This window comes from Gracilinanus agilis, chromosome 3 (assembly GCF_016433145.1).
Source record: "Gracilinanus agilis isolate LMUSP501 chromosome 3, AgileGrace, whole genome shotgun sequence".
NCBI lineage: Eukaryota > Metazoa > Chordata > Mammalia > Didelphimorphia > Didelphidae > Gracilinanus > Gracilinanus agilis.
Genome location: NC_058132.1, coordinates 141,091,799 through 141,104,441, shown reverse-complemented (window position 1 = coordinate 141,104,441; position 12,643 = coordinate 141,091,799). Strand labels below are relative to the sequence as shown.

Sequence of the window (12,643 nt, the reverse complement as noted above, 5' to 3'; positions counted from 1 at the left end):
TTTATTTGTGACAACAGAAGGTTAATGATGATGTGAAAATTTAGAGTACTAATAATATCTCTTTTTAGATTAAAAAATATGGTCAGTTCTACTATGTTTCTCTCAAAATTAAGAATGTGTTCCAATACTATTAACATATATGAGATTATTCTGAGCATAATGCCAATTTGAAGTTTGCATATGTGTGATTTCATTCAACCAATTAATCAATCAATATTTATTAAGTATTGTGCTGAGTGCTGATTTCTTCTGTAAGAAATAGAGTATTCAGAAAGGGAAGTGAGGGAGAGATTAAGCATTCATATAGCACAAAAATCAACATTCCATTAGTATCTATCATGGCCTAGGTCTAATTGCTGATATTTACCCAACTATTATTTATCAGGATTAATGAGAAAAATCAATAATTTGTGTTTTCTTATGCAGCAATGCCAATATGGAAATGTTTTGCATGATTCACAGGGTTAAGTGAGAGGGAGAAAATTGTGAATTCAAAATTTTAAAAAACTAATGTTAAAATGTTTTGCTTACATGTAACTGAAGAAAAAAAGAAAAATTAAATGTAAAAACAACCCCACCCCCAAAATCAACACCTGAGTTATAGTGTCAATGAACACTTGTAAAATTGCACATACAGGGGCAGCTAAGTAGCTCAATGGTTTGAGAGCCAGGCCTGGAGACGGGAGGTCCTAGGTTCAAATCTGGCCTCAGACACTTCTCAGCTGTGTGACCCTGGGCAAGTCACTTGACCCCCACTGCCCACCCTTACCACTCTTCTGCCTTGGAGCCAATACACAGTATTGACTCCAAGACAGAAGGTAAGGGTTTAAAAAAAAAAATTGCACATACAGAATACCTACTTCATATGACAATGTTATTTCAGAATCTATTGCAAACAGTATATATCTAGAGGCCAAAGCTTAATTAGGGCCAGCATCATCTATAATCCCATGCAAATAAAACATTCTTCCTTTGTTATGAATTCAACATTCAGAACTCAAAATCCATCACAAAGAACTCATTACAACTAGCTATTTCAAAAGAGGTCATACTAAGTAGAAATGTAAAGAATATTAAATATTTGACAACATAATGAGAATTAAAGTTGATTATACAAAAGTCTTCATGTATATATGAGGAATTCTCATATACAGGCAAAGAAGAATTTACTGACAATAAAGATATATGCATAACAAAACAAATTCCCTAGAATTTTAAAAATTCTTTCTGGCAAAGGAAGTGGAAGGGCCTAGTTAAAAGTTTATGGTCCTAATTTAAATAGATTTTATCACCATAATTTTCCTATATACAGAAAGTAAAATGCCAAATATATAATCATAAAATGGTTACAAATATTATTATGCTATCCATAGTCAGGGAGCTTAAAAAAAATCAATGAGCCACACCTACAGAATTTCAAGAGAATTAATTTTTTAAAACACACCTTTTGAAATTAAAGCTAATAATGGCAGTAGTGAGTACTTATATAATCTTTAAAGGTTGTATATTTTATATTTATCTCATTTTATCCTTATGGATGTTGTTATTTCCATTTTATGGACAAGGAAATTAGCTCTCAGAGTGATTAAATGGCTCAGTTAATATATAACTGAGGCAGAATGTGAACTCAAATGCTGTTAAGCTCGAATCTAGGACTCTGGTTTGTCTGCCTCAGTTTCTTCATTTGTGCAATGGGAAATATAACAGCATTTATTTACATATGTAAAAAAAATAAATGTTGGCTATTATTGACTATATTTCCTAAATGCTAATAAAAATCAATGTAAAAAGTAAAATAATGAAATTGTGAAGAAACCTATCTTTAAAAAATACTGCTTTCAGGGGCAGCTGGGTAGCTCAGTGGACTGAGAGCCAGGCCTAGAGACAGGAGGTCCTAGGTTCAAATCCAGCCTCAGACACTTCCCAGCTGTGTAACCCTGGGCAAGTCACTTGACCCCCATTGCCTACCCTTACCACTCTTCCACCTATAAGTCAATACACAGAAGTTAAGGGTTTAAAAAAAAAATAAAAAAATACTGCTTTCAGAAGTTTATACCAATTCTTCACTAAGAAGCAAAGTGCCATCTCCACATACTAAAAAATATTTCTTGAATGAACTAATAAGAATCAAGGTCTGTATCTTCTGAACTAATAATTCACTTGTGGAACTAGATATCATTTGTTTAACTCTGTTAAACAAAATAAGTCTAAATAGACCCCTAACTCTAGTCTTCTCTTCCAATGCAAACTGTTTACTAATACCAAAGGGAATTAAAATTGATGGATTACAGCATGAGATTTTAATTCATTTTCAAGCCACTTTTACTATAATATGTTGTAGTTCAAGTAGAAAAAGGAGAAAAAGAAAATGGAGCAGCATTTATACTTCTTGTTTAGTCAAAAACCCATATGCCCCTATACTGAACTTTGCCAAATTTAAAAATATTAAACAATTCTTGAATTTAAATGAAAAGGACTAGATGAGGAATCATAGTGTAGTGTAAAGTGTAATGGAATTATTCAATAGAACTGGTTTCAAATACAAGTCTGGGTCTGTCTAATCATCTCTAAAATAAAAAAGTTGTATTAGTTGATCTTTAAATTCATCTCTAAATCCTATGATCATACCAACAAACATCATCACCTGACTTTTCCCAAAAAATGATTTTTAAAAACCAATATGTCATTTTATTATTGAAACATTTGCAAATAACTGACATCACAAAATAGACAAAATTCTCATTCTACTAAAGTATCTGCAAAATTCTAGTAATTAAGTCAAATAAAATCTGAATTAAAGTATCCTAAGAGCATAAAACAATTTTTATTCAAGTGTGTGGACCTAGTAGAACTACTTTGTAAGAGATATGGGTATACTGGAAATAAAAGAATTACCATTTTCTTTTCGTAACCTTGTTATGAACTTCTTAGGAGGTATTACTCCAACCTTTTTCTTCTGAGTGGCTATACTGTGAAAGAGATCTGCTAAGCATGTAAGAAGATTCTCTTTCTTCCTAGGTTGACTCTTGTAAGCTAGAACTTTTTCTCGAAATGGACGGCAAAAATAAAGTGCTTGAAGAACTGAATTGCAGTAGCAGGTGTTTCCAAACTAGAACACAAAGGAAAAAGTCTCTGTTAGTTACAGTGATTAAAGTAGTTCTCCAAAAGACAATGTCTTAGTTCTGGGTTTAGAAGGGGAAAATCACAGAGAAGTTGCAAAAATGTGAGTTTTAGCAATAAAGGATATTAATATTCTAGTTTTGGGGATTTTTCTTAATCTCAAGTACATAAACACAATACTTGAAAATGGGAAATTCAGAGAAAAGAAACCAGTCACACAACAAAGGGAAAAACATTTTATAACTTTATCTTCAACAAGATTCACAATTATTTCCTATTTTTATATTTCCTATATTTTTAGCAAATTCTCCAAGTGACTTTTCAGCCATTTGTTTTAAAGTGCAGTCTCTAGACAGGTTGCTTTATCTTTTGCATTTGTTTTCCTGATCAGCAAATGATGATAAAGTAAAAAAGGGTTTGTGTTAAAGTATACTTAAAAGTTAATATCCTTATTCAATGACTACTTGTTATATTTACTTATTCCCTATAACCCAGGACCTAGGTAGTGATAATAAAAATATTTTATTATATATACATAATGAATTTTAAAAATAATACACTTAAAACATTTAATATGTTTAGACTGACCAAAATATCTAAAGTAGAAATTTATTTCCCCCTATCTTTCCTCACCTCACCACTCCCCAAACCTTAAACCTTTGGGAAATTCCCTTTAACTATCTAGGGCACCACCATCATCCCAGCAACCCAGGCTTCCTATTGCAGTGTCATCCTGGATACCTCACTTTCATTCACTCACATATCCAATTCTACTGCCAAAACATATCCCTATGACATTCAAACATCTTGAATTTGTTCCCTTCTTTACATTTTGCCATAACCTTAGTCCACAAACTAGGTCTTCATCCTTTCTCACTCAAATTAGAATAGCTTTTAAGTGGCCTCCCAGATTCAAACCTACTCTAATTAGCTATTTATTTTTCTAAAGCATAGTCCCCCTTCTCAATGAGCTCTAGGGGTTCTTGGTTTTCTCTAGTACCAAATATGAAGTCCTCTGGCCTTTAAAGTCTTTCACAAACTGATCCCCACTTCCCACCCTTGCAATTTCATTTTACTCGTCTCTGTGCATGCTTCTGTCTAATATGCTGCACTATTTGAAGATACTTAACCATAAAATTTTATCTTCAGTCTCTATGCTTTTATGCTAGCTGTCCTCTTGTACCAGTAATACTTTGCCCCCTAAAATTACACTTCTTTGTTTCCCTGACTTCAAGCCTCAGCAAAAAGCCAACTTTCTGAAGGAAGTCATTCATTGTGGTTGGTGATCACTTTCAGATTTCAGTTTTCATCTACTCCATATATATCTTCTATGAATTTAATATTTATATGGTGTCTCTCCCATTAGAATGTGAGTTTCTTGGGGGTAAGGATTGTATATATCTCTAGGACTTAGTAGTATTTGATATATAGCATAAGTGCTTGATGCTTCATTAACTAGTGTAAAGACAAGTTTGCAAAGGACAGTCTGGTATGTGAAAAAAGGAGGTGATTGACAAGAACAGTGGTTGAGATCAGGAGCAGGGGCCTGTAGGAAGAAAAGAACCTTGGAGGGGGTGAACAGAGACTATCTGAAGGGTCCCTTGGTTATCTCCATACCCAAAGACCAATTGCTGGTTCTGATTTCCAATACAACCATTGAAGAAGAGTTCTAATATTTGTCAGTGGCTAAAAGGGGTGGGTGGACCTGGCCGGCCACTGAGCCATTCGCGAAGACTGTCTTGTCCTTGTCTTTCAATAGAGACCCTTTATTACTCCTAATAATCTGTTAGCTTAGCTTACATATCAGATATAAGGGAAGGAAGGAGAATTCCTGGTCAACGCCAGCTGGCTTGACCAGAGAAGGACCTTTATACAACAGGATAGAATAGGGCGACCTCTCCTCACTCCCCTTACCCATCCTAATTCATAATTTATAATAAATTAACTTTTATATTAGCAGTCAAATCAGAGTATTGCTGGGAATTGTGTGAAGCAGAGGAAAGAAGAGGGAATTGGGGATGGCTGTCTAATTAAGGCCTTGGTTTCGAAAAGTCCAAGGCCGCTGCCATTCAGCCTTACCCCAGCAGGGTTGGGTTCAGAAAGGGTTTCTAGGGGTCCAGGCATTTAAGTTAAACCCAGGAGACTAGTCAATACTAACCCCAAAGAAATCCCTTCTCTGTTCACTGACACCTGTCCATCTCTGTCTGTTACACCCCTTTACAGAGACATCCTCTTCATACCACCCAAGTGAGAAGAGAGTCCCCTAGATAGACTTCATCATACCAGCCTATCCGATCAATTAACATGGTGGGCCTCTCAAATAAGTGATCCTTACACTAGAAAAAGTCAACTATAAAATAACAAAAAGTTTAAATCATCATAACAATTTCTAAAATCAATATTTAGCTGAAACTTCTAAGTTATCAATGTAATTGCCAAATCTAATTTATGATCTTTCTTCAGTCAGACATCCTCTTACTGCTAACACTGTAATTGCATTTAGAATACTTTCCTCCCCCTTTCCCCCCCCCCTCCACTGAGAGCATTTCTAAGGGCATTTCTCACAAGACCTGCCCCTCTGCCCACCAGTCCAATGGGAGCGCTTCCTCCCCCTCCCCTGTTTGGGGTAAGGCAAGGGTTGGGGGGAGGGAAAAGGGAGATCACATTCCAGCTGAGGGCTGCAGTTTGGGGACTAGATCTCTAAGGTTTCTAAAAGGTTCACCATCACTGCTCTAGGCTTTTGTAACCCACGTCTCCACCTACAAAGAATCACACTTAAGTTCTTTTTTTAGTAAAATGCTACTGTATATCATTGCCCTTTAAAATGATGATTCTTTCAAAATTTTAGTGTGAGTAAAACTGCAAAATCCAAATGTATTAAAGTTTCTCCATCTCTCTTTTCTGGAATTAAATCTTCACCTTATTTCCTTTTAACCTTACTAAAAAAGATTTTTGTGCACACTAATTATTAGACTATAACAAAGTAGCGTCAATCTTTAGGGCTCTAATAAATCTCTAAAACACAAGATTGAAGCTTTTTCATAACAAATTGGAATTTTGAATAATTTTGCTAATTTCCATAGATATAGAATCTATATTTTAGAATTAATGTTACAAACTATCAAACAAACAAACAGAAGAGTGACAAAAGATAAGGAGAGGCTTTAGGAACCAGACCATAGGAAAATCATTTGAGACAAACAGGCATGTGCAATCAAAATAAAAGGCATCTCTGGTGCAGAGTGAAAGGACATGAGTATTGTCTTCAAATATCTAAAAAGTTGACAAGTGGAAATCACAGAGTTAAGTTCTGGGAGATCAGAATTCTTCTAATCAAACATATTATTTGAACAAAAGACCTCAATAAAATCCTTCAAATTGAATGTCTAATCTGATTTTAATCAATCAAATTAATTCAAAAGTAGGCATAGAAAAAATATTTTAAAATGTAATTCAAGAATAAGAAATGAGAGAGGTCAAAGGCTATGTACAAAAACTATACAAAGATTGTTCAAGAGTTTGAAGTTCATAAATACTTTTTGTAAGAAAAGAAACAAATTGCTGGAAACTATACAAGACCAAGTATACACACTGTAGGTGATACTTCTCAGACGATTAAGAAATCAATTCTTAAGATATCTGAAAAAGGGAAGTTACAAATGGCTTAGAAAAAACTCTTGGACCTTTTTATCACCAAAAGAAGGTGATAAACATTACCAATAACTAACTACCTATAAGCTTTGAAACTATGAACATATATTTCTTTTTGATTAACAATGAATGCAAAGGTATAGAGGTCCAGCTCTATATTACCAGGGATACTAAGTGGCATTTAATGGAGTCGGATTGAAATAGTAGAGAAATAAGAGTATTGAGAACAGTCAGACTAATTGTTAGCTCATAACTGCTCCTCCAAAGTGCCATTGAGTCACAAGTTTATTATATATGAAAATTCAAACTCCCTTTCACCTAAAAGCACAGAGAGAGTTTTACAGCTTCGCAGACACTGCAATTAGACAACACACAGAAACCTCAGAAACTTCAAGGTGAAGATAAGAACCAGGCTGGACCTTCAGCCAAGTGATTATCAGCAAGCTAAGTCTAAGAATACTTTTCTCAGGGGCAAAATGCCCCTGCTAAACTGAGGTTTCAACCTTGGCTTGCCAAGCAGCTGCCTTCCTGACCAAAGGAGAAGAATGTTAACCTCTTGACTGCTGGTTTACTAAGAACTTAAAGCTTTCCAGTAAGACTATATTACTTTCTAATAAGAAAAGGCATGGATCATAAAAGGGGTCAAAAGAGGAGTCTCAGATTTTTATCTATTTGAGACTCTGTTTCTCTTATTGGCCTCCCACACAAAGGCATTATTAAAGAAGGGAACCAGCAAGATTTCCCAAGAGTCCATAATATATCACCATGTCATTACAATTACATAAATGACTGAAAGGTTTAGAGCATAGGTGTCAAAAACCCCTCAATAGTCACAATACTCAATTATCCCTAATACTGCCCAGCCAGATTAACATGTAATTGGAGGCAGTAAAGTGGCTCAGTAGATTAAGAGCCAGGCGTAGAGATAGGAGGTCCTGGACTCAAATCTGATCTTCAACACTTCTAGTTTTGTGACCCTGAGCAAGTCACTTAATCCCAACTACCATGGCCTTATTGTTCTTCTACCTTGGAACTAACACTTACTATTGATTCCATGATGAAAGGTAAGATTTTTTTAAAGGTAACTGGAAAATATTTGACAAAATAAATTTAAAAATTTATATGTAATGTCAATATTTTGGTTTTTTAAATCAATATGTAGGCTGCAAGGATACTTCTGAATGGTTTAGAAGCCCCATTTATATTTGAGCTTGACACCACTGGTGTTGAGAACACATGGTACCACTAAGCTTACTTTTTTGTTGACTATAAAAGGTATCTGTAAAGTAAGAGAAAATGTCATTTAATACTTTTAAGGATCTCATTCATTCGGTTAAACTGAAACCCAAAATACTAAGCATCTAAAGTACCAAATAGTGAACTAGGTGCTAGGGATCTAGAGGACAAACAGAAACAAAATAGTTCCTTGCTTTGAAGGAGAATACATGCTACAAGGGGAAGGAGAAGTGGGGTTGTACACAAAAAAAGTAAACACGAAATATTTATAAAATTGATTAAAAATTAATTTCTGAAAGGAGGATATAATAGTAGCTGGGAGTATCAGTATAGGAAGTAACATTAGAGCCAAGCTTTGAAACTGCTTCTAAGTAAGAGGAAAGTATATACCACACATGGGAAGCAGTTTGTCCATGGAGATGAGATGAAAGTTTATATATGCGGAAAGACAAGTCAGACAGTTTGACTGGAATGTAGTGTGTGTAAAAGAGAATAACCTGCAATAAGGCACCAAGAGGAGACTGGCATTGGATCATGAGAGGCTGAAAAGCCAAAGGATTTTATATTTGATCTTGGAGATCAGTCAGCCAACAAGCACTTAAAAGTAAGACAAACTGGTGGTTCTTATACAGGCAAGTAGCACAATCAAAACTGTGCTTCATGAATATCCAATTAGGAATCTATTAAAATAGGCTGGGAGAGAGATGTATGGGGGAGGGAGGTAAAGGGAAGACTGAACTGGGGTGACTATGTGAATGCAGATAGTATGACAAATCTTGAGAAAGAATCAATGAGATTTGGCATTTGACTGGCCCTAAAGAATGAGGGAGAGGAAGAGTTGAGAATAATTCAGATATTGTGGATCTAGCTGAGTAGAGCCAAAGAGCCAACGAAGTGGTTCTTGAGATTCATTTGGTTTGGAGAACTAGAAGCCTAAAAAGTCCAATCTGTCTCCTAGAACCTGTGTCCATGACAAATAAGCCTAGAGCCATGATGGTGAACCTATGGCATATGTGTCATTTCTCTGTAGGCACACATGCCATCCCCCAAGAGAACTCCTCCCTTTCCTCTCCACCATGCCTCCCCCCACCTCTGAACTTACTCCCTTCCCCTGTCTGGACTGCTGGGGGGTTGTGGGTGGGGGGATGTACACATGAATTCCTCCACTGGGGTGGGCCCCATCCCCTAAAAGATCTATTTCCTTCCTTCCCCACCAGACTCCAATCTGGGGGGGGGGGGTGAACCCATCTCCTGCTCTGACTCCTACATGGGTCTGGGCCCAATAGGCAACCTTTCTCTCAGGGATATCCCTTATCTCAGGGATAATGCCATGGATGTACCATTGTTATGCAAATATAAGAGGTCACATCTCAGAGGTCCAGTGGGGCTGCATTTGAATTGGACTCAACAAGGATATGAGCCCCACACTGTAATAAGAAAATGGTTCTCCACCTTAGCCTTCCCTCACCTTCCCAAACCTACTAGTCTTCTCAGGCCAAGCAAAGCCTGTCAGCAGCCCCTTCTCACTTGGCTCCTGGCATAGTAGCAGGTCCTGTGGTGGCAGAAGGTGACACACACACACACAGTGAGTTGGGGGGGGGGGGGTGGCTCAAGTACTTGGGGGTACACTGCATGTGATCTCTAAAGAGTCTAGTCATTTTCCAACCTCCAAGAAGACGATAGTAGGGAAAGACTATTTTTAAACAGTCTCCCTTAATAATCCATCTGGCCCTTCTTTATTCCATCTCCTGCCCACAATCACCAAGGCTTTGCCTTTACAGGAAAGTCTAAACATCAAGGGAAAAATTTCAGGGACCCCAAATTCTGTCAATCTCCTTTCCCCTAGAATGGTTTGGACAATTATTTTCCTTTCTGTAAAGAGCTTGGAAACCAAGGGATGGAATTCTTGAGAGAGGCTTTACTTTCTAATAAAATAAAGGAGGTAGAAAATGTGAATTCACCAGAACAAAAGGGGATCCCTAAGGTTGGGAAGGGAAATTGTATCTCAGGCCTCTTGAGGGAAAAGAAAAGGCAAAGAATGAAGAGAAAGTCAAGTTGGATTCCTTAGAGTACACCCATACATGCAAGATAGTACAAAGATAATTATCTAGCACAAAAGATTAAGAAATGGCCAGAAAGAAAGGAAATAAAGGAGGAATAACTGCACAAAAACGTAAAGAAGTTGGAACATCTAGATAGGAGGTCAGAGTACAGTCATCAACAATTGTTAATGCAATGAGGTCAAAAAATTATGAGAATTGACAAAAGATGACAGGATTTGGCAATTAAAAGATCAGTGATAATCTCAGAGGGCAATTTCAATTAATTGATGAGTCTGAAAAACACTTTACAAAAGGATTGGAAAGTGACAGAAAGATGAGAAAGTAAAAGCAAACTATAATAAGCACTATTCCTAAGCAAACTCTTTGAGAAAGTAATCTAAACCTGTCACCCTTGACAGTGTCAATTATTTTCTTTTCCTGGATACTCTCTCCTTTCTAGGTTTTTAGGAAAAATGCTCTTTTCATAATTCACCTCTTTTGAAAAAGTGGAAATTGAAAGAATCCAAAGATCACCTACTACATTTAATCCTCAACTGACAACTTCCAGGAATATTGTAGCCAAATTCAAAAACTACCAGACAAAGAAAAAAATATTACAAGCTGCTAAAAAGAAGTCATTCAGATACCAGGGAACCACAGTTAGGATAACACAGGATCTGGCTGCATCTACATTGAAGGACCAGAAGGCATGGAACATAATATTCTGGAAAGCAAGAGAACTGAGTCTACAACCAAGAATCAATTATCCAGCAAAACTGACTATATTTTTGCAGGGAAAAGTATGGTCATTCAATAAAATTGAGGACTTCCAAGCATTCATAATTCACCTCTTAGCTGTCAAATTTTGTTGGATCTTCCTCCAGGTCAGTCCCACTAGCCATAAGTGTCCCTTCAATATTCTGCCCTGGGTCTTCTTTAAACTTGTCTAAAAAAGAACTTATCTTTTCCCCAAAAAAGTTTACCTTCTTGTACAACATCTCTAGTTTATGCCCTCTTCTCTCCACTCACATTGTTACCAGTCTGGTACAGGTTCTCATCATCTCACACCTGCCTCAAATCTCAGTACAACTCATCCTCTCCACAGTTATCAAAGTGATGTTCTTAAAGTCCAAGTCTGATCATGTAACTCCCTCTACTCAATAAATTCCAGTGGCTCTTAACTACATATAGGATCAAATATAAAATACTCTATGATCTAATAACAACAGTCATCTTGTGGGGAATAGCATATTCTTCTATGTGCTTTTTCTCATTAGTTATCGTTCACATTTGGAATGCTTTCCCACCTCATCTCTACCTCTTAGCTTCCTTCAATACCCAGATTTATCTATCTTCTAGAAGAGACCTTTTCCATTACCTCACCCCTTAAGTTAATGCCTAATCCCCCTATCTACTCTAGAGAGGTCCTTCATTTTCATAGTTATTTAAATGTTTTCCTCAGAATGGGGAACTCCTTAACAGGAGGAGGCATGGGTGCTTGTTTGTTTGTTTTTTTCCTTTTTAAAAAATCCCTGCAATTGGCACAGTTCCTGGCACATAATAAACATTTAATAAATGCCTGCTAACCAATATATATTTTCCTGATTGTCAAATTTTTTCCCCCTATTTTAGATAGAATGGTAAATGAGGTAATATTATACTTCAGGTCAAAATAAACAAAAAAGGATAATATGTTGAAATAATAGCCAAATTCCATCTTTTTCCTTCAATTTTCTCATCTATTATCTAGAGCAAAAAAATTGGAATTTCAATAACCATCCAATTCCTTTCTCTTTCCATTCTCATTTCTCCTTCACTTTAATGCTCTTTAAAATAATAGAGAATTATTTTTTTAAATTATACAGAGGGCAGCTGGGTGGCTCAGTGGATTGAGTCAGACCCAGAGACAGGAGGTCCTGGGTTCAAATTTGACCTCAGACACTTTCCATCTGTGTGACCCTGGGCAAGTCACTAAACCCCCATTGCTTAGCCCTTACCACTCTTCTGCCTTGATTCTAAAACGGAAGGTAAGGGTTATTAAAAAAAATAATAAAATGTTATACATACATATGTATGTGTGTAAAATATAAACATACATTCTCTCTCTCATGTAGTCATTAGTGACTGAGAATGAAAAATGAAAGCAAACCAATGAAGCTTGTAGTTAAAGGTCAAATACTATTACAACAAATGCTAGTAGACAAAAAACAAAACCCTTGTATAACACAATATTTAAATATTTAAGAAGTAGTAACCATGATATTAATATGTTGAAGCACAGGAAGACTTTGGTTTCCCTTTAATGCTGGCTTTAAAGTATATTACAGTATATTAAAGCAATAAGGATATGCTTTAATTTCTACATGGAATTTTAGTAAGCTTATTTCATTTGATCCTCAAAGTAACTCTGACATGTAAGTTTTACTATTAACAGATGAGGTAATTGATTTGCCCAATGCCAAGCAGCTGATATATGAGATGAGATATGAATTTGGGTTTTCCTGACACCAAGACTAGCACTCTAATAATCACTTCATCTCTTTAAGAAGTAAATGATTGGGGCAGCTGGGTAGCTCAGTGGATTGAGAGTCAGG

At 36.2% G+C, this 12,643-nt stretch overlaps 1 protein-coding gene across 1 annotated transcript in view; it reads right to left on the bottom strand.

Annotated features, from left to right (window-relative positions):
* USP12 (ubiquitin specific peptidase 12) overlaps positions 1-12,643 on the bottom strand; it is a 124,924-nt gene that overhangs the window by 28,070 nt on the left and 84,211 nt on the right. The window contains exon 3 of the mRNA XM_044668287.1: positions 2,896-3,109. Within this exon, the coding sequence (XP_044524222.1) occupies positions 2,896-3,109 (214 nt within the window). The remainder of the gene's footprint in view (positions 1-2,895; positions 3,110-12,643) is intronic.